Here is a 22,745-nt window from a genome sequence, read left to right as displayed (position 1 = left end):
AGAACCGGACCCAACTTGGAGATTCGTGTATCCAGATGTGGTGTATTAGTGGTCGAACCGATGCAGTTGTTACAAGGCTACTTCGGGAATCATCTTTCTGGATGTCTCAAGAAGTGATTGTCGACCAGGTATCAACCCATATCCGTCAAGCGTAAGAACCCGACCAATACTGTCCCGAAACCATGTGCCGGGCTCGTGGACCTCAACAGTAAGAACTCCCAACCCATAACTTCCCTCAACCTTCAAACTTTTTATCTTCTCCATGTCTTTTCTGACTAAGTACCTAAGTCTCAACATGTTGTCCATCTCCCAAGCCGGCGATATGATTATCATTCCCGCCTATACACCAGATAGCGAGTGCGGGAAGATTAAGTTGCAACGTACTCAATCTTATAGAAGCAGAACTGGCAGTCACTATGTTGTCGAAATCAAGGCCCAGATTTGAGATGACGCGGATGAGCTTCTCTGTTTTACAGACTGCTTCTGTTCAGACAACTCCAATGAAATCTTTATCAAAAACTTAGTAGATTTAAAGGAAGATGATGGTTAGTACCCACGCTGCAATGAATATGACAGAATGCACGGAGTCTGAGCTACGGCACGTCCCATTTCTAGACCACTCGGTGATGACGGTTGACAGCCACTTACAAAGCGGGCGGCAAAACAGTTCTGGAAAAGGCCGCTTATTTCTTCTTGACGACAACTTAACAAGTTCTATCAGGTAATTTATTTGAACTTCTGATTACTGTAGCGACCATGCCCAGATTGTGTTTCCTCCCCAACATTAATTCGTACCTCAGCTTGATGATGTATACAAAGTTGTCAACGTAGCCGCGCATGTAAGATGCCCCTATCAACTTACACGACCATCGGCAGCAAGTAAGAGCAAATTACTGATTTAGGTATAACAATCGAGGAAAATAATCAATTAGGCCCCACATCCCCAGGAGTTCTTCGCGTTTAAGGTGTGCAACAAGCTCAGAACTTGCATGCGACCCACGGACCTTGGTGCGGCGATCTTGAAACGCGCCCTTGAAACATCAAGAACAGCCATCGAGGGTCGTCCCGAGCTTTCTTCTCTACAGCGACGCGAAAATACATCAGACCGAACTTTCCCTTCTTACCAAAATCATCAAACACAAAACCAACGACTATCAAAATGAGTATACGCATGCTTCTCGCAGGCCTGGCCTTTGGCCAAACACTAGGCTTCAAGACCCAAGTCCCCTTATTCGAATCATGCGCCGCAAGCCCGCTTCTCCCAGACTCCCAACTCGCCTGCAGCAAACCCACAATCTTGACCTCTGGAGGGTCGCCTGCCCTGGACAATCTCGCCGGAAATCGGACTGCGAAGCCGCCCAAGAAGGACATTTGGCGTTCGGACGAAGGCTGGCAAGGCCCTCACTCCTGCGCGGGAGCGTACTGCGCCTACTCGCGGCCATCCTTCGCCAATGGCCGCGGCATCGTCCTCGTGAGCACGGCGTACAACGCCGAAGAGGCGTCTCATCTAGCGGCTTTTGCAAAAGAGTCGATCAAGGGTGAGGGCGACAGCGAGCTGTTCCGCGTGGTGGAGATGCCCGGCAAGGGGCTGGGTGTTATTGCGAACCAGCACATTCGGCGCGGGCAGCGGATCATGGCTCATCCGCCGGCTGTTGTTGTGCACCGCAGGTTCGTTGATGATATTGATCTGGAGAATCAGTACCGTCTGCTTGATGTTGCCGCCGGAAAGCTTCCGCGAGATACTCGAAAGGCTTTCATGGCGCAGATGGGTCAGTCTCGCGAGCATCAATCTACGGGACACAAGGTGCACGATATCATGCACACCAACTCATTTGAGCTTGGCCTTGGGATCAGAGATGGTCATCACTTTGGGAATTACCCAGAAGTCTCGCGTTACAATCACGATTGTAGGCCAAAGTGAGTGACCCAAGTTTTGTTGTGGCTCATGAGCTACATATTATGTTATTCCATGTACCTAACACAGCCCAGCGTTGCCTTCTACATCGACGACTCAGATATGCGGCACTACACACACGCCATAAAAGACATTCAGCCCGGCGAGGAACTCACAATTTCCTACGTCGACTCCCTCAGCTCCCGCGCCGTCCGACAAGATCGAGCTCAGCGCAACTGGGGCTTCGGCTGTACCTGTCAGCAATGCAGTCTCTCCGAGGCCTTCATCCGCTCTTCTGATCAACGCCTCGGTAAAATGTGGCAAATCGAGCAGCAAATGAGTCACTGGAACGGTGCAAAGGTCGACGAGGAGATGATTGAGGAGCTCATTTCGCTCTACCGGCAAGAGCAGCTTGACCAGTCTCACGGGTCGGATGCTTTCAGACTTGCTGCGTTGAATTATAACTCCTTGGGAATGGAAAAGGAGGCTCTCGAGTATGCTAAGCTTGCTAAGGAGCAATTCTTGCTGGAGAAGGGTCCACGAGCAAAGCAGGTGCAGGATATGAGGGACTTACTGAGAGATCCGAAGGAGCACTACAGTTGGCGACAAAGAGTTTGATTGGTGTAGAAAATGCGCCTTCTTACTCAAATTTGGATGTAAATTGCTTTGAGAAAATAGCCTTTCATTTACCAAAAGTTCATTTCAGTCATATTTAGAGCTTCTGGCCAACCTTGAACTTGTCCCTCTCATGCCTCTTCAAGTACTTAATGAAAGTCAAACGATCGAGACAGGTGACATCTCAGAACGGGCGACTCTCGACTTCTTTCTTCAGATCTTCATTGAACTGGTTCCATCCAAAAAGAACCTTCTGCCTGAACCCCCATATTGGTGCCATAATAAACGCTAAAAGGCCACGAATTTCCTCGACCTGGATGAACCTGGTGCCTCCGGAGTTTTGCTCACTCGGATTGAACCAAAACTCATGTTTGCCAGTGAACAAGAGCGGAACTGACCCCACCCAATGGAGCGTCTCACTTGTGTTTTCCTAGTCATTCGAAGAGAGTCAGTCAACTCAATCACGACCACCTCACTGTAGACAGCAAAGCCCATCTGGCGGAGAAGAACTGAGAACTCCTTACCACAATGACTGGACTGAACGCCATGCCTCCCATGTCAACCTTGATCTTATCGCCATCCTTGAGCTCCGAGGGATCCTTGCCCGGCTCAGTCGGCTCGATAGTCCACTTCTGGCTCCACTGCTTGTATTTGCTGAACTCCAGAAACTAATTAGACGCAAAGTCAGCACAGAGCTTCCATGGAAGTTTCCATCATTTGTCCGAAATGCGCTTCGGGTTCGCTCTATTTCACAGGGTCCTTACCACTGATCTCACGGCCGACGGCGGGGCCTGGATTTCAATCTCTGCCGAGATACTTTGCGTTTGACCCATGGCTACGGTTCTTGAGCTAAATATAGGTTCCGTGGGGGAATTTGACAGATTTGGCGCTTTTGGTCGAAAGGGGCCCTCTCGTGCTTGGAGTTCTTGTATGGATAGTTGAGCCTGATACTATCAAGTCTCTTGAAAATAGTATCGCAAGATGGATATCTGTAATCATTGAGGGGAATGCCTAGGTTTATATACGATTTCATGTGGGTTAACAGATAAATGCCCATTGGTGGTTATCTGCTGACTGCATAAACATCCCTCACCATCGCTTAAGCCACCCGGCGGCTGTCAGACCGCGATCGGCTAGGCTGGGCACTGAACCCCGGGCTGCACCGCAGCTACGATCTATCAAACTGAATTCCGCCGGCCGTCAATTAGTCCGGAAACACACAGCTCCAAACCCCAAACGCGCGCCAGCCAAACGACAACAGACTTAGCCAGCCATCTAGGGTTCTGTTTCCCCGAATCCCAATGTTCCCATTACCGAGTCCGTTTATTTGGATCTCTTTGACCTACTCCTAGACTCCGTCACCCCAATACCCATTGAACACGAGATTGACTCATTGAAACTGTGGACGTTCGGAAGCGAGCACCCACATATCGTTGTGGGTGAAGACGCCGGCGTGGTTCGCTTCCTTCCATGGTGTGTCAGGTCTCGCAAGACACCAGTCAAAGTTGCGCATTAGCTGTTCGATATGTCAGCTCACAGGTCATTCAGAAGGTGCGCGAAGGGATGCCGTGCTCGGCTTACCTCAAAAATGGTCTTGCCAATCTCCATCATCGCAATGGGCCGGCCGAGGCACTGATACTTTCCATATCCAAAGATAAGCTCATGCACCCGATGCATATTCACCAACCGCCTCTCGTCCTCCTCCAGCAACCACCGCTCAGGCCGGAACTCGTCCGCGTCCTCGCCAAAAATCTCCTTGTTTAGGTGCATCAGCCACGCCGCGGCATTGATGTTTGTCCCGCCGGGCAAGAACACCGACTCGCCGTTCACGACAACCGTGTCGCCTCCGTCCGGCACCCGCTTGGGATCCATGTTCGTCACGGGCGGATGCACACGCATGCCCTCCTTGATAACGGCCTGCAGGTACGGCATCCGCCTGTTCTCCGTGTCCGAGACGATGCCCGACGGCCGAGACCCAACCTGCCCGTCCCTGACGTAGGCGTCAATCTCGGCCTGGAGCTTCGCGTAGACGCGGGCATGGGTGAGGAGGTAGAGCATGATGATGCGCAGCGACGCGGCGGTGGTGTCGGACCCGGCAATCATCTGCAGCGTCGTCTCGGAGAGGATCTCGTCCTCGCTGAGGCCGTGCCGGATAAACGACGCAATCATATCGGACCGCTTCTCCGTGTCGCGCGCCAGGCGCTCCTTGATGATGGCGCGGCCGTTGGCGAACATGCGGCCGAAACCCGAGGCGTCCGTCTCCTTGGGGCCGAGGAGGCGTGCCACGATGGGCTTCTGCAGGATCTTGTAGAGGCCGAGGCCGATCTTGTACGTGAAGATTGTCATGCCGACTTCGGCTGACTCGGCGACGCCAAACATGTCTTCGTCGGCGCGCAGGTCGCCAAAGGGCTTGCCGTAGCTGATGTTGCTGATGACGTCGAGCGTGAGGTACTGCATCTTCATGGCCAGGTCCATGGGTCGCGCCGCGAACTCTGTGGACATGTACTTTGACCGGATGAGCTGGACCAGCTCCGACACGTGTGTGTCGACCGAGTCCTCTAGCGCCAGGTTCTCTTTTCCAGAATACTTTGATGGTGGTTTCGTCAGTACTGGCATGGTCCGTATCAGACTAGGTAAGTGAAGATCGTCAAAAACGTACCCCGGCTCCCATCCGTTGCCTCAGCACCCTGTGCTTCTCTTCGTCCATCTCACTAAAGACGTGATCGTTCTCTGACATGTGCCGGCACGCGCGGTAGTACCACTCCGTTCGCGTGTACGGCGACCGGATGCCGCTCATGTAGACGAGAAGCTCGGGCGAAGATGTGATCAGGTCGTTCGGCCCGACGCGAGCGATCGTCCCTAAGAGGATGGGTTCAGCATTGGGCTTTCCTTCATGTTCAGCTCGGGCCATGTCGTGAACTTGGCAGCATGGCCGATCACGACGCTTGTAAGGAAGAAGACGGTGAAGAGGACTTGGGGTAGAAACCCTAACGGATGGGAAGGAAGAGAGGCTCACCGTATTTCCTGCATACTTCATCGTACTTCAGGTGAGACTTGAAAGTCAGAATCGCCCAGGCATGCCACGCCTCCGTCCAGCCGCACAGGACCGGGCCCTTGAACGCTCGGAGTCGATTATACGTCCTGATCTTGTGGCCGACGTACACAGCTACCAAGATCGCCGCAAAGAGCCAACGAAGGCTGTACAGTTGTGAAATGAGACCCATCTTTGTCAGTCGCAGGTCCTTCTTAGTATCAGAAGAGTGCGATGTATGAAGGAGTAAAAGGGAAGGTGATCAACATGTGGGATTGGGAACTGGCCCTGAGATGTAGTAGTCCCGGGACGGCGGCTCAGGAACTTTAAAGAGCGCTTCGAAGGGGGCCTGTCTAGCTTCGGTACCGGGGCCTACGGTCCTCGTGGGATTTTATGAATCTGATGGCATGCCATCATCTCGCTTGGGCGCGAGGGCCTCATAGTGGGCAGTGGCGCTTTGAAGAACTGGGGTGGGAAGGGAGGGAAAGGGAAATGTCAGGTCGAGTCGTGCGTGCCGATCCCGTATCCCGTTAATTTTTTCCCTGGGCTGGGAGCCTGGGAGCTCAGCTGGCTGTTCTCGGGAAAGGGGCTGAACGGCAGTTGAGCGTTGAGCTTTGACGATGAGATAATTGATAAGGAGTGAAAGGGACCCTCGTTGGACCGGGACCCCGGATGCAGTCAAGGGTCACGACAGCCAAGGGCCCCATCGGGGATTCAGCAAAAAAGTCGGGAAAAAGCCACTCGGCGTCATATTGTTCGTTTCTGGTAAACCGTACAATCTGGTTTGCTTTTTTCTTCCTTTCCTTTTGCCCCCTTTTTCAACCGGTGAGGAGGATACGGGGGCAAACGGGGCTGCGTACTCATCTCCAATGATATTGGAGTGATTTGGAGAACTTTGGAGTACTTTGGCGTTGGTGTGTGTAGCCAAGAGTTCGAACTTATTCCCATCTAGTCCTGTTGCATATGTAAAGCATCGTGGACCGGCGTTATGACGAGGTCTGGAACTCCGTCCAAGATGGATCTCCGGCCAAGGAAAGGGGAACTTTGGAGTTCAAAAGTCCAGATGACGTGGACCTCAGGCCAGATTACATGCTTGGTATTGTGGCCACTGGGTAATCCCATTGTTCATTTGAGGGGTATTTGTCCAGGAAAATGGTTGATTGGGCTCGATCTCACTCAGCTGATCGTGCTCGGTTTCCAACGTTCGAGTCTCATTCCCGGGGCGTACAAAAGCAATGTTCTGTCGGTGATATCTTTTATGAAAAAAACAAAAAACGACACTATTGTGAATGTTGTATCCGTGCGCTGGCCTGCTCCCGGACCTTCGGATTTCTCCCGACCGTCACCTTAGAGCTTAAGTAATCATCCCTCCCTAGGCATCAACGCAAGAGAGCCTAATGCCGTTCACCCATCACGATTATTCGTCGTTGAAACACATATTCAACTGGCGCCTAACCTGCACTTAACACAAGCCTTAATTATGGGCCGGTTCATGCGTGGTTGGCGATAAGAGGGGACTCGAGTTTTTGACTGCCCGTTGTTTGGAGGTTCCCGTGGTTCGAGGAGGAACCGAGGGCCCGCGGGATCCCAGAAGGGGAAATATTCGAACCCCCACGTTGCATCAACCACTGCGAGCAGCGGACATCCCAGTTGTTCGCCTAGGAAACCCCCGTCATCTTGTCAACTCCCGAACCTCACTTGAGGTTGCACCAGCAAACATCTACCCTCCTGTGTGGTGACATTGAACCACACAAATCAAGGAACTCGTGAAAGAGACAACAAGAAATGACAAAATAGCTTGGGCCACATCTCCAAATTGAACATGACTTGAACCAGATGATATTCAATCGTGTTCTGCCCGGCCAGAGGTGGCAAGCATGGGTATTTGCATCACGCGAAACGAGAGAACCAACAAAACACCAAACCAACAGAAACGAAAACCAACACAACCTTAATTGAACCTCTTTGATCAAGAATTAACCCCACAACCTTGATGATTTCAATTCGTCAAATTGCAAAACTTCGTAGTTTTTTTCCGATGCGGTGATGCTTTCTCAGCTTTTCAGGATCAATAATATGTTGTCCTGAAGCTCCAATCCATACGATACCTACACTATGGAAGAACCACATGGAAAAACATCAACCGGAACCAAATAAACCAGTGCCTGTCGTGATCAGCATACTAGGCCGACCTTGCTCAGGCAAAGCCACGCAATGCCGCCTCCTCTCTCAGAAATACAACCTCTCGCACATCAGCATCGGCGACGTCCTCCGCGAGGAGATGGAACGCGGGGAAGAAGGCCCCCACGCAGACATCATCAGAGCAAACATGCTTGCAGGCACAATAGGTCCGATTGAAATCACAATGGCTATTCTCAAAGGTCGAATCACAAAGTTGATGGAGGGTGGCACAAGAGTGTTCATTCTGGATGATAAGCTGCTTCTGCAACCCCCCGGGAATTCTGTAACACAGAAGGTGACCCAAACCCAAACCAAAAGGATTCCCAAGATCAATAGAACAATCAACGCACTTCCAAGCCCTCATCGGCCCCATAACCCCCCTCCTCGCACTGCAATGCTCTCCAGAAACAACCTTCCATCGTCTCCTCCCCCGCGGCCGATTCGACGACCAGATGCAAGCAATCCGAAACCGCTTCCTCACCTTCGAAACCACAACCTCCCTTGTGGTAGACGACTTCCGCAAACGCAAAAAAGCTGACCGTCGTCGACGCGGAGCCATCCGTCGCGAAAATCCGCGAGGAACTAGTCACGATAATCTCTAGCGTCGCTGAGCTCCTGCATTAGCGCCGCGCTGCTGCTTCTGCTGCTGCACAATTGAAATTGTTTGTGTGTTTTATGTATGGCGCTGTTGTGATCTGCAATGCCGTGTTTTGCAGTAGGGTAGCATCTGCCCAGTCAATGGCATCGAACTTTATGTACGCTCAGTCTCAATCTTGCACTTCCCTGCGCTCTTAGCTTACTTTCACGTATAGCTAGTTTGTCTAGGGTGGCAGGGCTGGGAGAGTCGAGACCACGCGCAATTGGTCTATGACTCTATGAGGCTTTCACTGAGTGATGAATATGCTTTCTCAAGCAAACATTTGTGATGTGCATTAATATGCATTAGATCATTCTATTTTTGATGATATTATAGCATTCTGGAGTAAACCCATTCAATCCAATTCCTGCACCTGTGGTACCTTGAAACTCCAATTTCATAATCATCACTGATAGATACGCTTACTGCTCAGCAGTCTCGCCCTCGACCTCAACCGCGTTGATTCTTGACGCCTTCTTCTTCTTGTCCTTGAGGGCCTTGCGGCCGGAAACAGGTGTGATCTGGGGAGGCGGGACGGGAGCTACCAGGGGAACTGTAGCGACGGGGACCGCAGGAGCAGGAGCGGGGGCAACAGCGGGAGGAGCAGCGACTGCGGGCGCCGGCTGAGGAGCCGCAACGGGAGGAGGAGTTCCAGCCTGAGGAACAGCACCGTTGGGGTCAGCAGCCGGGACGGCGGCGGCAGGAGGTTGAGGAGCTTGATCGGGCCATGCTGGCGCGGCAGCAGGAGGGGCCGGAGCAGCTGCAGGAGGAGCAGGGACAGCGGCCGGGGGTGCAGGAACAGCAGCGGCAGGAGGAGCAGCGGCAGGAGGAACTGCGATAGGGATGGCGTTGGGGTTGGCAGGCGTAGCAGGAGGAGGAGCAACAGCCGGGACAGCAGCGACGGCGGGCTCAGAGTAGATTGCGATTGCCTGGTCCATCACGGACTCGATCTGAGCCCTGCCCTCAGCTGCGATTCTCTGCCCGACTCTGGGAACCTTTTCCTCAAGCGCAGCCGTCAATGCCATGCTGGAAATCTTCTGCCTCTGGAGGGACTCCAATGCAACACCACTGACGCCAAGGTTGTCAAGAACAGGCTTGCGGGAGACTAGGTCGTTCACAGTGACAGTCGTCTGATCGATGAGAGCGTCGGTAGTGCGGCGAAGCCTGGCAGCTCTGAAGGCACTAAGGTCACCAGCAGACTGTATGTCGACTGTGGCCTGGTCGGTAGCCACCTGGGCTTGCTGAGAGAAGATGAGAAGGTTGTTTGCCGTGACTGGGCCTCCATCCAAAGAGAGGACTGCAGCATCGACGTTGGCAAGTGATTCGGAGACGGGAGCCAGAGCACGCTCAATGGTGTCAAGATCACCTGCAGCTCTCTCCTCGATCTGGATGATTCGGATAGGCTGGAGAGGTACGGCAGTAATGATGGCCGCCTGGGCGAAGAGAGCAAGGGTCAGGCGCATGGTAACCATTTTGATGTGAAGATAACAGACGAAGGGTCTGAAGGTTTTCGAAGAAAGTATTGAGGCTTTGGGAATAACCAAGCTATTGTTCTTAAGATCCTTGTCTGATGCTCCAAAAAGACGTTCTCTTCCGGTGGGATACCGAACAGTTTTATAAGCTTTGGTCAACCAGTCTGTGGTGGTTGAAGCCCAGATCACATCCAGGACCAAGATGGGAGGATGGACCTTCGTTGGCTCCCGTCTGCGCCTGGAACGTGAAACCGTGAGACACATCCGTACCGTGAGGAAGTTAACGATCCTTGAGCTTGCAGTAGCTCACAACCTGAGAACGCTATCTCCAGGCTGGGAAGCAGCCTTCGCGACTCCAGCATCTGCGTCCCCGACGCAAGGATCCTCTGGATACAGACCACAAAGGTCTGTGTTGACGTCCGTGATTCTCGGCCGGGAAGTACTGGTCTGCAGCCATTACCCACTTTTGACAGTCTGACAGGTACAAGACAGCCAAACGATCGTGAACCGGCGGCCGAAAGGAGGATTAAGCTTCTGTGGCTAAGAAACCCCTGACCCGTGCGCGCAACTCGGTGCAGGAAGGGAAGGCAAGGTCCCGATGCAACAGGGATGAGGTCCTGGCGCCGCGGCGACAGCTGGGCTGCAGGAGCCATGAAACGGACCGCACCATGTCGACAGCGGCGACGACATCGAGGCCTGTGGAGCTCGGGGAGGCTCTCAAGGGCCTCAAGAGGAGACACTCCGGGACGCAGCCGTCAAGTGCCACATACTTGAGACGAACGACAAGAGACACCAAGCTGTTGTCGAAATGTGGCCAATGCCAGTCGACCGGGGACGCAAGGTGAATGCTCGGACGTGTTTCGTGGACACACGATTTTGAACGATTTTGACGAATGCTGCCGATGAATTTGGTGATGCGCGCATGTATCGCTGCGCCTCCTCATCCCCGGCCGACAAGATCTCTCCGCTTTCCAAGCCCATTGGTTGTGCATCAAGAATATCCGAACTTTTTGACGTCGGCGGGACGTCCCCGCAAACTCCTTGAATGAGGCTCTACTATCATGGCTGGATAGCTCCGTACGTAAATTTGGTGGTCAACGTCTGGGTCCACGACACGAAAACGACATAGCTGCTTGATGGACATAGCTTTCCGGTCCCTGCCTAGGAATCAAAGCTTCATTAGCTTAGCATGGACATGTCAACCGTCATCCATGATCCATAAACGACGAACCATGAATCCAGTGTTTAATCAGACCATGTGCTGTCCTTCTGGTGAGAAATAGCACGCGGCCGGTCCCATCTAATAGCCTCTCACTGTCACATGAGCAATCATGGCTTCAACATTTCCCCGGTGAAATAAGCCTTCAAGGGTGCTAAGAACAAACCTTGAGGCTAAAATGGAGTTGCATATAAGCGTTGCATATCCCTTCTGCAGCTGCCAGAAATGACAAATTCTGACAGCTTGCCACCTTGCGTATTCTTGTTGAGATGTCCCATTTCGCGCGTGATGCATGCAGGAAACGATCCCTCGTTGACGAGCTTCCTAGACGGTCACCGAGAGACTGATCTATAGGGTGACGAAAAACAACACGAATCCTTTGATGAGTCAGACCGATCGGTTTCCGAGCCGAGACCTGGATAGGGACCCCACGCCGAAGAACCCCGCATAATAGGCACCCGGCATGGTCTGTACAGGTGTACAAGTAAAGGTGAAGTCTTCTCCGCGACAAAAAGTTCGAGTACGTCGCTCAACCTTCAATAAAGACTATTCGGAAGCGCAGCATATTCAGAAAACATGCCAATCGAAATCCAGCCGGTGTTGGAGAGTGATCTTCGGCGGTGCGCCGAGATTGAGAAACTGGCGTTCTCGGGGAGCCCACTTGATCCAGTCCTATTCCCCGGACCCATGCCGGAGGATATCATGGGGATTCGAGCTGAAGAACTGGCCAAACAGTTTCGAGAGGACACAACCGTGCGCTTCCACAAAGCGGTGGACACGGAACTCTCTGGCGACGAGGCGATCATTGCTTGGAGCAAGTGGAATGCGTACTCGGAGGGGTTGCCGGTGCCAAAACCACGTGTCTGGGGACCTGGCTGTAACGAGGAGGCGTGTAACAAACTGTTCCATGGTTTGGACGAGATGCGCCAGCGTTTGATGGGTGGCAAGAAGGTCGTCTGTAAGTGGTGGATATGGCACGTTTAATGCGTGTGTGGCGGTTGTGAATGACAGCTAACGCAGACGACAGATCTGCATATCTTGGTGACGGACCCAAAGCACCAAAGACGTGGAGCAGGGTGGCAGTTGATGACACCCATAGTGCAGGAAGCTGTTCGATTGGGCGTTCCGGCCTATCTCGAGTCTTCAAGAGCTGGCCATCATCTGTACCAAAAGGTCGGGTTCAAGGATATTGACGAGTACCTGATTGACTTTAGCCAGTATGGCTTGGAGCAGCCTCACATCAACTGGGCGATGCTCTGGGAGCTTCCCAATCGACGATGTCCATGAGCGGCCGGTCGAACGGTGAATATCCGATATTGGACATCTCAGACGGAGGGGATGAACCAACGGCGGCTCGAGATTGAGTTCTTCCTGATTGTGATCTTATGGAATTATGTTAAAGTCCGAAGAGGGTGGTTTGATAGGCGAGGTTGGCCGGAGAGCGACACATCCGTAGTTAAGGTATTAATTTGCTGTTCTGAATAAACAAATGCACACTGCAGTCCTGCTGGGCCTCCCCGATAGGTAGAATGTGCAAGGACCTCTCGTCGGCGGAAACACTGTGGATTCACTGTCCGGCTCTACACTTTGGCCGGGCATCCGGACAGTGTGGATTACATAAGAAACACCACGCCAGACTCCCGCTTTCCACGGAAGGTTGCCCAAAGTTCTGTTTAGTGAGGTGCAGCACTGCAGTGACAGACAGTGGAAGGTCGGGCGGCATGTGGCCCCTGCACCTACGGGCTGCCGAAGCTCACGGCCCCACCTCCCTCTCGCTGTCAGCGCTGGAATTGATGATGAAATCGAACCTGCCGTTCACTGCTGCTTTGGAGGGGCCCGGACCTGCACTGCTAAACTCCGACGTCAGGAAGAGCACCGACTGAATCGAAACTCTTCCCCCACGACGTCTCTTTTGTCCATGGCTGCCATCGCGTGGGATCAGAGCTCCTACCTGACATAGCTGCAGCTCACACCTCACAGACCGGCACCATGTCGTATATCGCGCCCATCCATAGACCAAGCAGCATACGCCAGGCCATCAGGATACGCCTGTCTGAGGAAGATGAAAGCGAGAGCTTGGTGGTAGCGTGAGTCTGCTCCCCTGCCGTACTGCCCCTCCCTACCTTCACCTTTTACCCATTTACAGCTTGCCGTACCCAAGAAGAGAGGCGAACTTGGACTTTTATCGCCTCATACTGACAAGCTCCAAGACGATCAAACAGACTCGAAGTATGGCGCATCACGCCCACCGATATGTACTTGCTCGGCTCTGCCGCAGTCTACGGCACCATCCTCCTCCTCCAGCGCCTGCGACCCAGGGACAGTAAAGCTGACCTGCTCTTCGTCGGTACCGATCGATTTCAATACTTTACGGCGAGATGGGACTCTGCTACACAGAGGCTTCACACGGAGCAGGTCGTCGAGGATACCGCCGAGCCTCACATGCGCGAAGCTCAGAGCCAGGACAAGTGCCTAGTCGATCCGACAGGCAGGTTCATGGCTATGCACTTATGGGAGGGTGTCATGAACGTCATGCGCTTGGGAACTAGGAAAGGACAGCTCGCTCGCCTTGACGATGCATGGGAACAAGTCCGCCTCTCCGAGCTCTTCATGAAGGCGAGCATCTTTGTGCCCACCGAGACTGGTCATCCCACCGTTGCCTTCTTGTACCAGTCCAAGATCGATAAAGAGGACGCGCGACTCGCCATATACAGACTTATGACGGACGATAAGAACACAGCTGTCTCGAGGTTCGATCCAGAACGCAATAGAGACCTCGACATCGAGATCAAGGATCCTTATGCCCGTATCCTCATTCCTGTGAACATCATCGAGGATGAAGTTAAGCGATACCACAAAAGGGACACTTCAGCGGCCAAGGCACAACTGGGTGGCTTGATTGTAGTTGGCGAAACTCTACTGGTTTACGTCGATACCTTGACGCAGTCTGTCGTGGAAAGTCCAATGGCAAGTCCCGCCATATTCGTGGCATGGGCTGCCTATGATGACACAAACTTTTTCCTTTCTGATGACTATGGCAATCTTCACCTTCTGACGATTGAGACCGAGGGTGTTGTTGTTCTCGGAATGACTGTCAGAACACTTGGAGTAACGTCTCGCGCATCGTGTCTAGTGTATATGGGAGACGGCATGCTTTTCCTGGGCTCTCACTACGGCGACTCGCAACTACTACAGGTGGATCTCGAAGAATTGTCGACGAAGCTTGTGCAGACCATTCCCAATATTGCACCTATTCTCGACTTCGCCATCATGGATTTGGGAAACGCTGGAGACAGCCAGATTGGCAACGCCTTCTCGTCAGGCCAAGCTCGCATCGTCGCCGGCTGTGGTGTCCATCAAAACGGCAGTCTGCGGAGTATTCGAAGCAGTGTCGGACTGGAAGATATTGGTGTTCTGGAAGACCTGCAGGATGCCCGAGGTCTCTTCAGTCTACAGTCGCACGGCTCTGAAAAAGTTGACACTCTCGTGGTTTCTTTCATGACGGAAACCAGAGTTTTCAGCTTTGATGCCGAGGGTGGTATTGAAGAAGTGTTTGAGTTTCACGGGCTCAATTTGGACCAGCCTACTCTAATCGCAAAAACATTGCCCAGTGGTCAATTACTTCAGGTCACCGCAGCAATCGTGACTCTGCTCGATCTGGAGAGCGGCGTTACTCTGAACAGTTGGTCGGTACCAGATGGCAAGACCATTGTCAATGCCTCTGCCAACAGCAAACGGGTTTTGCTGTCTATCAACGGCACCTCTCTGGTATCATTGAACTTGGTCGATAACTTGGCAGCTCAAGAGCAAGTCTTGGGCCGCGGCGTTGGGGGCGAGGAAGACCAAATTTCTTGCGTACATGCAGCCAGCGATCTCGACCATGTCGGCGTGGTAGGTTTCTGGGCAACGGGTTCTGTGTCCATAATTGACCTCCGCACGCTCAACGCCCTTCAGGGTGAAACCATCAAGCAAACCGATGACAGCGTCTCGGTTCCTAGAGACATGGTTCTTGTGCAATTGCACCCACCACACCTTCTCGGCCCAACGCTGTTCGTCGCTATGGAAGATGGGCAGGTCGTGTCGTTCAACGTGTCAAAAGATGACTTCTCCTTGTCAAGTCGCAAAAGCGTCACCTTGGGTAGCAAACAAGCTGGGCTACACGTTCTTCCAAGACCAGACGACGAAGGCATCAGCAATGTATTTGCTACGACCGAGCACTCTAGTCTGATCTACAGCTCAGAAGGAAGAATCATCTACTCGGCGGCAACTGCAGAAGACGTGACTTATATCGCCCCCTTCGACTCTGAAGCCTTCCCAGATGCCATCTTCCTCGCCACGGATCGTAACGTACGGATCGCCCACATCGATGCGGAAAGGAGAACGCATGTCAACCCCCTTCCTCTACGCGAGACGGTCCGAAGAGTGGCTTATTCGCCAGCACTCCGTGCTTTTGGCATAGGCACCATTCGAAGAGAACTCATCAACAATGAAGAGGCGGTATCAAGCTCATTCCAGCTGGTCGACGAGGTGGTTCTTGGCGTTGTTGGCAAGGCATTCCACCTGGATGGCTCCACATCAGCCGAAATGGTCGAAAGCGTCATCAGAGCAGAGTTGCCCGACAGTATGGGGCAGCCTGCCGAACGATTCATCATCGGAACAAGTTATCTGGCAGACCCGGATGTTGATGAGAACAGCGATATCAAGGGTCGGATTCTGGTATTGGGCGTTGATTCTGACAAGAACCCCTATTTGATAGTCAGCCACGCGCTTAAGGGCGCGTGTCGCAGTCTTGGAGTGATGGGCGACAAGATTGTCGCTGGATTAAGCAAGACGGTGGTGGTCTACGACTACGCCGAAGAGTCGAGCACATCTGGAGCACTACGCAAGCTGGCTACTTTCCGCCCTTCAACATTCCCGGTTGACATTGATGTCAATGGCAACATGATTGGGGTCGCTGATCTCATGCAGTCGATGACCCTAGTCGAGTTCATCCCGGCACAAGATGGGGACAAAGCCAAGCTTGTAGAGCGCGCTCGTCACTTTCAGTACATTTGGGCCACGTCAGTATGTCACTTGGAAGAGCATTCGTGGCTCGAGTCCGATGCGCAAGGCAATCTCATGGTACTGCGGAGGAACCCCAACGCGCCGACAGAGCATGACCAGAAGCAGATGGAAGTCATTAGTGAATTCCACCTCGGAGAGCAAGTGAACAAGATTCGATCACTCGACATTGTTCCCAATGAGAACGACCCGATCGTGCCAAAGGCGTTCCTCGCAACAGTAAGTGGACTTTCACCCGGCCATGCTAAACGGTTGCTAACATTTGCCTAGGTTGAAGGATCGGTGTATGTCTTTGCCGACATCAGGCCAGAGCACCAAAGTCTACTATTGCAATTTCAAGAGAACTTGGCCGGAGTGGTCAAGACACTGGGTCAAGCTGACAATGCGCCGGGTGCCGGGCTCTCATTCATGTCATGGCGAGGTTTCCGGAACGCAAAACGCGCGGCAGATGCGCCCTTCCGCTTTGTCGATGGGGAGCTGATTGAGCGGTTTTTAGACTTGGATGAGGCTAAACAGGAGGCCGTCGTTGCAGGACTTGGGCCGACGGTTGAGAATATGCGCAACTTGGTAGAAGAGTTGAAGCGCATGCATTAAAGCAGCATAGGATGATGTAGGATATTTAGAAACGGGGAGTTGGGCGAATGGACCTAAATGAATGACGCTCGCGGCTAAAAGTAAAGACAGTGCAAAGCAAGACATTTCCTGGATGGTGACAGAGGTTCTATCCTCTTGCCTCACAAATTGATGTGGTGGAAGACATACAAATCATAATCCACTATCTGGGAATGAACAAGATAGAAATTTATCTCCATGTTGATTTTCCTAATGGGGGATTTGCATCTATCCACATCGTCGCAGTCATCACTCGTGCCACTCCGGAAAGGGCCGGGTCCCAGCTGAATCCACCAACCAATCAACAAGCACCAATTTCAGAACCTTCTGCCTGAGGCGACCAGCCAGAAAGCTTTCGGCAATCCTCAAACCACGGGCATCACGAAAAAAGACGCTCTCCTACTAAACGTCATCCCTCTCCCCAATTGCATTTCGCAACAACCTCTTGCCGCCGCAAACCCTCTCCTCTCCTCCTCCGATTTACGAGATGGCGCCCCTCGCACACGTTTCCCGCACCTGCCTGCGGCAAATCGCGCGCACCAGCCCGTCGACGGCTGCGCGCGCCCTCAGCACCTCGGCCGCCCGGAACGACTCGACCGCCACGAGCTACTCGAGCCCCTTCAAGGGCGCCCAGAAGGGCAGCAGCATCCCCGACTTCAGCAAGTACATGAGCAAGGGCTCTGCCGGCACCAACCAGCTTTTCGGATACTTCATGGTCGGCACCATGGGCGCCATCACCGCCGCCGGCGCGAAGTCCACCGTCCAGGGTAGGGAATACTTCCATCCGTAGCCCCGAGGAAAACCACAGACACCGAAATCGAGATTTCGAAATACGGCATGGGATCACGGAATGGACGGGAAACAGTACCAAAAAGAAACAATGGCTGACGGACCGGTGTCAATTGCAGAATTCCTCGTCAACATGTCCGCTTCCGCCGACGTTTTGGCCATGGCCAAGGTTGAGGTTGACCTCAGCACCATCCCCGAGGGCAAGAACGTGAGTTGGCCCGATTGAAAAAGCCGAGCGGCGGCACGCAACATTGAGACGGCCGTACTGATATTTCTGGACGACAGGTCATTATCAAGTGGAGAGGCAAGCCCGTCTTCATCCGCCACCGCACCCAGTCCGAGATCGACGAGGCCAACAAGGTCTCCGTTTCCTCCCTCCGTGACCCCCAGAAAGACGACGACCGTGTCAAGACCCCCGAATGGCTCATCATGTTGGGTACGTATCTTTTGACGACAATCGATTCAATTGTTTTGGTGGCGAGATATTGCGGCCTTTCGGCTGCTAGTTAGTGCTGGAGATGAAGGATCTAAAGCCTCTTCAGCAACCGCACACCAAGTCACACCCCCCGACTCAGCGCATGTGAGCTAACAATTCGTTTCCTAGGTGTCTGCACACACTTAGGATGTGTCCCCATTGGCGAGGCCGGTGACTTTGGCGGTTGGTTCTGCCCCTGCCACGGCTCCCACTACGATATTTCCGGCCGTATCAGAAAGGGACCCGCTCCCCTCAACCTCGAGATCCCCGAGTACGACTTCCCCGAGGAGGGCAAGCTGGTCATTGGTTAAGCGGGATCACCTGTATGAGTATTTAAGACGAACGGCAGCGGGAGAGAGAGTACGAAAGGAGGTCAGAAACCCCCCTCTATTCCTTCGAGGGAAGCGGGAGGGCTTTTGGCCGAAATGATGGCAACAACAAACTACTAGAACAACATTTTTCTTTTGCATCGGAGACCGAGCTGGTGCTGGTTTGGGTTCCTACAAGACGAGAGAGAGGTGTCCATTTTCTTTTTTCTTAGACGTGTCCCTAGGGCAATAATGCCAAATGTACAAAAGTCAATGAGCGTCCAGGAACAAGCAAGTCTTCGCAACTTTACAACATGCAGGTGTTGGCCAGGTAAATGTGATGTTGCAGGTAACTGATATTAGAGAAGAAGCCGAGGCACCGAAATAATCACGAAACCATGATTCGAAATACCAATATCCCGGCACCGAAATTCAGAGACGGCATCAAGTGGACGACGTCGCAGTCGTCAAATGACCGGCCGGAGCCCGGAGGTCTTCTTCTTATGAGAGTTTGGATATTTTACGGTTCGGGACAAATGTGACGGGGGGTCGATCACACTGGGCCGCGCTCATGTGACAAGTCAACGTTGGTTCGGAGCGTGGATCCCGGGTGTGACTGGATTGAGAGCCGGCATCCCACTATCGAGACTGTCATTTCATAGCACGTTCGATTCCCGGGGGGATGGATGCCACAACGTTTCGGCAGATAGCGGTCTGGGCATTTTCGGAGACGGGAAATCGTACGGCGCATGATAAACAATGCCTTGCCCTCAGTTGAGGGTGGGATGACTGTCTGATCATTGACCTGGAAGCTCACGCTGGGCTTCTATTGTGGTATGCGGTGACCACGGCAAGGACTGACAAGGCATGACGGCGGAGAGGGAAATTCGTCTGCATTCATGTTCTGCATCATGGCTCAAGAGGTAGATACGACGAGGTGGTTCTCTCGCCAGACGCTTAAAGTCGTATACAACCCAGGAGTTAGAAATCGAGGTAAAGGGAAGGCCGCTTCATATTCGAACTTTCAAAGGCACGGGTGCCGCCATCGGTCATTGACTCTGGTCCGGTTGAACCTTGAGAGCAGGTGGCATAAACAGATCGACGTATTTTGCCGGCTTGATGAGATGACACTTTTCGCCAGGCATAAATCGGACAGAACATCCGGCAATGATGCCGTCTAGTAGCAAAGAGTACTAAGCTAAGGCAGATCTAGGCGCCGGCCAAAGTTCAGGCCACGATAAAAACATGGGACGGCAGGTGGTTGATCGATCTTGGTGTCGCAAAGTCCGACTTGGACGAGAGAACAATAACAATTCATCACCTTGGCAAGCGAGCAAGGTTCACAACAACAGAAGAAGTTGAAGAAGTTGGCAGGTTGAAGTTGGAGGAGGGGGCCCGTTACCCCCGGCCCATGCCCCTGTGGCTCCGAGTCCCCACACCTCTGCCAAACAGAACGTGGTCGAGCCAATGAGGCCACACAGAAAGACGGCAGGAAAAGAGTGGATGAGACGCTGTTCCGCGACGGGTGCCGTCTGATTTGCAAGATCCTCAAACTCTGCTCAACTTCAGCATCCCCCTCCAAGGACAGGGGGTCGGTGGAGGCCGATTGGGGGCAGCTGGGACCATCTCTTGGACGACGATCTGGCGATGAGGCTCCTTTTGAGTTTGATATTGGTTATGGCAGAGGCAGATGCCGAGTGAGGTTGTTCGGAAGTGCGGTACCGAAATTCATCGAGTGATGGATTTGGTCATGCGGTTTTCGGCAGAGGGAGAAATTCTATCACGACGGCCGATGTGCTCGAGCGTATCCTCGAGCTTGAGTCGGATCGAGACCTGGTCAGCAATATCGATAGCATTCGTTGAGTTGCCTCCACCAAGACCGCCGCAGAGGATGAGGCCCGGTTATTCTTATCTCCTCTACCCTTGCCAATTCTCTTCGACAGTCCCGTCACTTCTACGCAGCAGTCCTACTCGAGTCTCGGCCCAGTTCCCGAAACAGATCGAGCCGTACGCTACCATGGACCATGAGCCGCATGGCACGCCGCCCCGTCTCTCCGGAACGGGATGAACTCTTGTTCTCTAGCACACGTCGAACGGTCGCCACGTCTCCTATCCCCAGTCTATTCACTGTCGTGGCCAAACCGTATCGGAGGGCAGTCCAGCCGACGGTTCCCCTTACTCCACCCCAGCGCCTCCGTTCTGGGTTCTCTTGTTGACGATTCTGCCAAGCAAGGCCGCATCATCGAGCCCGGCAGAGTCAACCGTACCAACGTTGCGTTGATCGACGCGTTGGTTTTCCCAAGCGGGTTCCTCAGGGGAAGGATTCAACGTCGCGGCCATGAGACGAACCCAAGATGTTGGTGGACTCTGAGACTTGTCCACCCCTCCCCTGATGTAGATGATGGGGTTGCCGTGGGCATGCTGTATATAACTCGGCGCCTGCTCCTTCTTGCTCAACCGTTGAAGAGAGAGATTGTTTTCTGTCTTTCAAGCTATCACCGTTTTCCTTCTCTTTCGTTTCAGTTCTGGAAACTTTCTGTATTTCTATCAAATCATTCATTTTATTTTTTCTAGGCTCTTTGTCCATTAAGTGTTCTCTTGGGCCGGCCCTTCTTTTGAACATTTTAAATCCTGAGTATACACTCTACCTTCTCGAACAAAATCTGAAAACGAGAGTCATCTTTCGAAAACCTTTGCAAGAATGAAGTTCCAAACCTCCACTGCCCTCGCGGCCTTCGTCGCCTTCGCCGCCGCAGAAGTGCCCCAAGAGCATTCCCACGAGAAATACCTCCGTGCCGTCAACGCCCTCCTGAAGCAAGACAACCCAAACAACATCCAAGACGCAGTCTTTGGCCTCCTCGGCAACGCCGCCGCCGCTGCGGGCGCGGGCGACGTCACCAACCTCGACTGCCTGCACCAGACGACGGCCGACTCGGCCTTCACCACGGCCAAGGCCGCGGGCGACGTCGACGGCATGGCGAGCGCGCTCGTCTTCCGCGCCGTGGAGCGTAATACGGGCAAAGTCGGGCTCAAGAGCGTGCTGTGCAGCGAGACGGCCGCGAACCCCGAGATTGCGGCGCTGAGCCAGCATCAGGATCCGGCTTCGGATGGGGCAGCTAAGACGAATAAGGCTATTACACTTGAGCTTGCTAAGCAGCTTTCTGCCATCGGGGCTGATCCGCAGCTTGCACTTGATGCTGGTACCTTCGAGCCTGGTGATGTAAGTCGTTTCCAACGATGAGGTGCAAGCTCATAGGATAAGAAGACTAACGTATAGGCAGGTCAACGACAACACCGGAGCCGGTAACACCTGCGACGATGCCAATGATACGGAGGGATGCATCTTTAGCCAGAACCTCATTGTCAAGGACGCCACCCCAGAGGAGATTGATGCCGCTGTTGCTGGAGGTGCCGGCAACGCCAAGTCCGGCGGAGCCAACTCAACCGGCAAAGCAGGCCGCTCGCGCAACAAAAGCGTCCTGAGCCGTACCATCCTCTCCCAGCGCGATATTGAGGGCGCCAGCGCCTCCGCTTCCGAGATGACCCGTCGCCAGTCCAAGAACAAGAACAAGAACAACAACAACGCCGACGCCAACGCCAACAACAGCACCGCCGACGCAGCCACAGGCACGACAAACGTCCAAACCTTCACCGGCACCCTCGGCGGCCTCGCCCCGCCTGTGACCTCGGATCCGTCGGCAGACAAGCCCTTCTCCGTCAACGGCGCAACCTTCCTCAACGCCGGCGCGGCCCTCCAGCGCTCCTGCGCAGTCCAGCACAACGCCTGCGCAAACGCCGCGAACTCTGGGTCAGGTGACATCTCCGTCTCAGACTGCGACGCGCAGGAAGACGACTGCCTCGCGGCCTCGTCGCAGACGAAGCTCCGTCGCGCGTCGGGTCTGAACGCACGCGGTGCGCGGAGGATGAGGATCGCGACGACGGCGCTGTTGAAGGGTCGCCAGGCGTTTGAGTTTGGCGAGTGCCAGGACCCGAGTATTGAGTTTGCTGAGGGTCTTGATGGGCGCAAGGAGGCCTCGTTTGCGCCCGCGGGTGACTTTGAGCACGGCAGTGCGTTGAACATCGGTGTGATTTCGGGTTTCATCTGTGGGCAGTTGGAGAGCAGGTGTCAGGCGGATGAGGCTGCTGTTGCGGCTTGTCAGCAGGGTGAGGCTGCTTCCAAGGGGTTGAAGGGGCAGGCTGCTGCTGATGCGTTCAACTCTGCTTTGGGACTTTGAGGGGTTGAGTAGGGTATGGTGTTGATCAGTGAGAGGGAGGATGTGTATGTGTTGAAGAAGATGAGAATGGTATCGATGATGGGATGACAGCTCCGGGTTGTTAGACGTGAGATGACTGATGAATCAATCTGCTTTGTTTGAAATCCGTGACATAGTCATGTTCGCTCCGTTAAATGCGTTGAGTTACTCTGATTATACTCAAGAACGTGAAGCCAA

The 22,745-nt window shown here is 53.4% G+C and overlaps 8 protein-coding genes across 8 annotated transcripts; 5 read left to right on the top strand and 3 right to left on the bottom strand.

Moving 5' to 3' along the window:
* Positions 1-1,159: 1,159 nt before the first annotated feature.
* CLUP02_18149 (uncharacterized protein) lies at positions 1,160-2,512 on the top strand (the record flags this gene model as incomplete). The annotated part of the gene is made up of 2 exons (XM_049297052.1): positions 1,160-1,917; positions 1,990-2,512. The coding sequence occupies 2 exons, from the start codon at positions 1,160-1,162 to the stop codon at positions 2,510-2,512; spliced, it is 1,281 nt and encodes a 426-aa protein (XP_049138276.1).
* A 181-nt stretch (positions 2,513-2,693) lies between these two features.
* On the bottom strand, positions 2,694-5,733 carry CLUP02_18148 (cytochrome P450; the record flags this gene model as incomplete). Its single annotated transcript, XM_049297051.1, has 7 exons — positions 2,694-2,939; positions 3,034-3,177; positions 3,274-3,325; positions 3,937-4,025; positions 4,091-5,095; positions 5,169-5,368; positions 5,526-5,733. The coding sequence occupies 7 exons, from the start codon at positions 5,731-5,733 to the stop codon at positions 2,694-2,696; spliced, it is 1,944 nt and encodes a 647-aa protein (XP_049138275.1).
* Positions 5,734-5,931: 198 nt separating this feature from the next.
* Positions 5,932-6,662, bottom strand: CLUP02_18147 (uncharacterized protein; the record flags this gene model as incomplete). Its single annotated transcript, XM_049297050.1, has 4 exons — positions 5,932-6,129; positions 6,191-6,302; positions 6,364-6,443; positions 6,522-6,662. 4 exons carry the CDS (start codon positions 6,660-6,662, stop codon positions 5,932-5,934), a joined length of 531 nt encoding a protein of 176 aa, XP_049138274.1.
* A 1,679-nt stretch (positions 6,663-8,341) lies between these two features.
* Positions 8,342-11,514, bottom strand: CLUP02_18145 (uncharacterized protein; the record flags this gene model as incomplete). Its single annotated transcript, XM_049297049.1, has 10 exons — positions 8,342-8,470; positions 8,710-8,725; positions 8,785-10,068; positions 10,141-10,277; positions 10,387-10,627; positions 10,699-10,883; positions 10,942-10,991; positions 11,062-11,144; positions 11,290-11,373; positions 11,465-11,514. The coding sequence occupies 10 exons, from the start codon at positions 11,512-11,514 to the stop codon at positions 8,342-8,344; spliced, it is 2,259 nt and encodes a 752-aa protein (XP_049138273.1).
* A 111-nt stretch (positions 11,515-11,625) lies between these two features.
* On the top strand, positions 11,626-16,704 carry CLUP02_18144 (CPSF A subunit region; the record flags this gene model as incomplete). Its single annotated transcript, XM_049297048.1, has 6 exons — positions 11,626-12,007; positions 12,077-12,328; positions 12,727-12,911; positions 13,030-13,136; positions 13,272-16,329; positions 16,381-16,704. 6 exons carry the CDS (start codon positions 11,626-11,628, stop codon positions 16,702-16,704), a joined length of 4,308 nt encoding a protein of 1,435 aa, XP_049138272.1.
* A 505-nt stretch (positions 16,705-17,209) lies between these two features.
* CLUP02_18143 (cytochrome b-c1 complex subunit Rieske) lies at positions 17,210-18,297 on the top strand (the record flags this gene model as incomplete). The annotated part of the gene is made up of 4 exons (XM_049297047.1): positions 17,210-17,489; positions 17,631-17,719; positions 17,797-17,947; positions 18,116-18,297. The coding sequence occupies 4 exons, from the start codon at positions 17,210-17,212 to the stop codon at positions 18,295-18,297; spliced, it is 702 nt and encodes a 233-aa protein (XP_049138271.1).
* Positions 18,298-18,546: 249 nt separating this feature from the next.
* On the top strand, positions 18,547-19,155 carry CLUP02_18142 (uncharacterized protein; the record flags this gene model as incomplete). Its single annotated transcript, XM_049297046.1, has 4 exons — positions 18,547-18,625; positions 18,658-18,832; positions 18,876-19,034; positions 19,107-19,155. 4 exons carry the CDS (start codon positions 18,547-18,549, stop codon positions 19,153-19,155), a joined length of 462 nt encoding a protein of 153 aa, XP_049138270.1.
* A 1,840-nt stretch (positions 19,156-20,995) lies between these two features.
* On the top strand, positions 20,996-22,529 carry CLUP02_18141 (uncharacterized protein; the record flags this gene model as incomplete). The annotated part of the gene is made up of 2 exons (XM_049297045.1): positions 20,996-21,514; positions 21,576-22,529. 2 exons carry the CDS (start codon positions 20,996-20,998, stop codon positions 22,527-22,529), a joined length of 1,473 nt encoding a protein of 490 aa, XP_049138269.1.
* Between the last annotated feature and the right edge of the window lie 216 nt (positions 22,530-22,745).

This window comes from Colletotrichum lupini, chromosome 10, assembly GCF_023278565.1.
Source record: "Colletotrichum lupini chromosome 10, complete sequence".
Lineage (NCBI taxonomy): Eukaryota > Fungi > Ascomycota > Sordariomycetes > Glomerellales > Glomerellaceae > Colletotrichum > Colletotrichum lupini.
The sequence above is the reverse complement of the archived record's forward strand: the minus strand, read 5'-3'. Positions and strand labels throughout refer to the sequence as shown.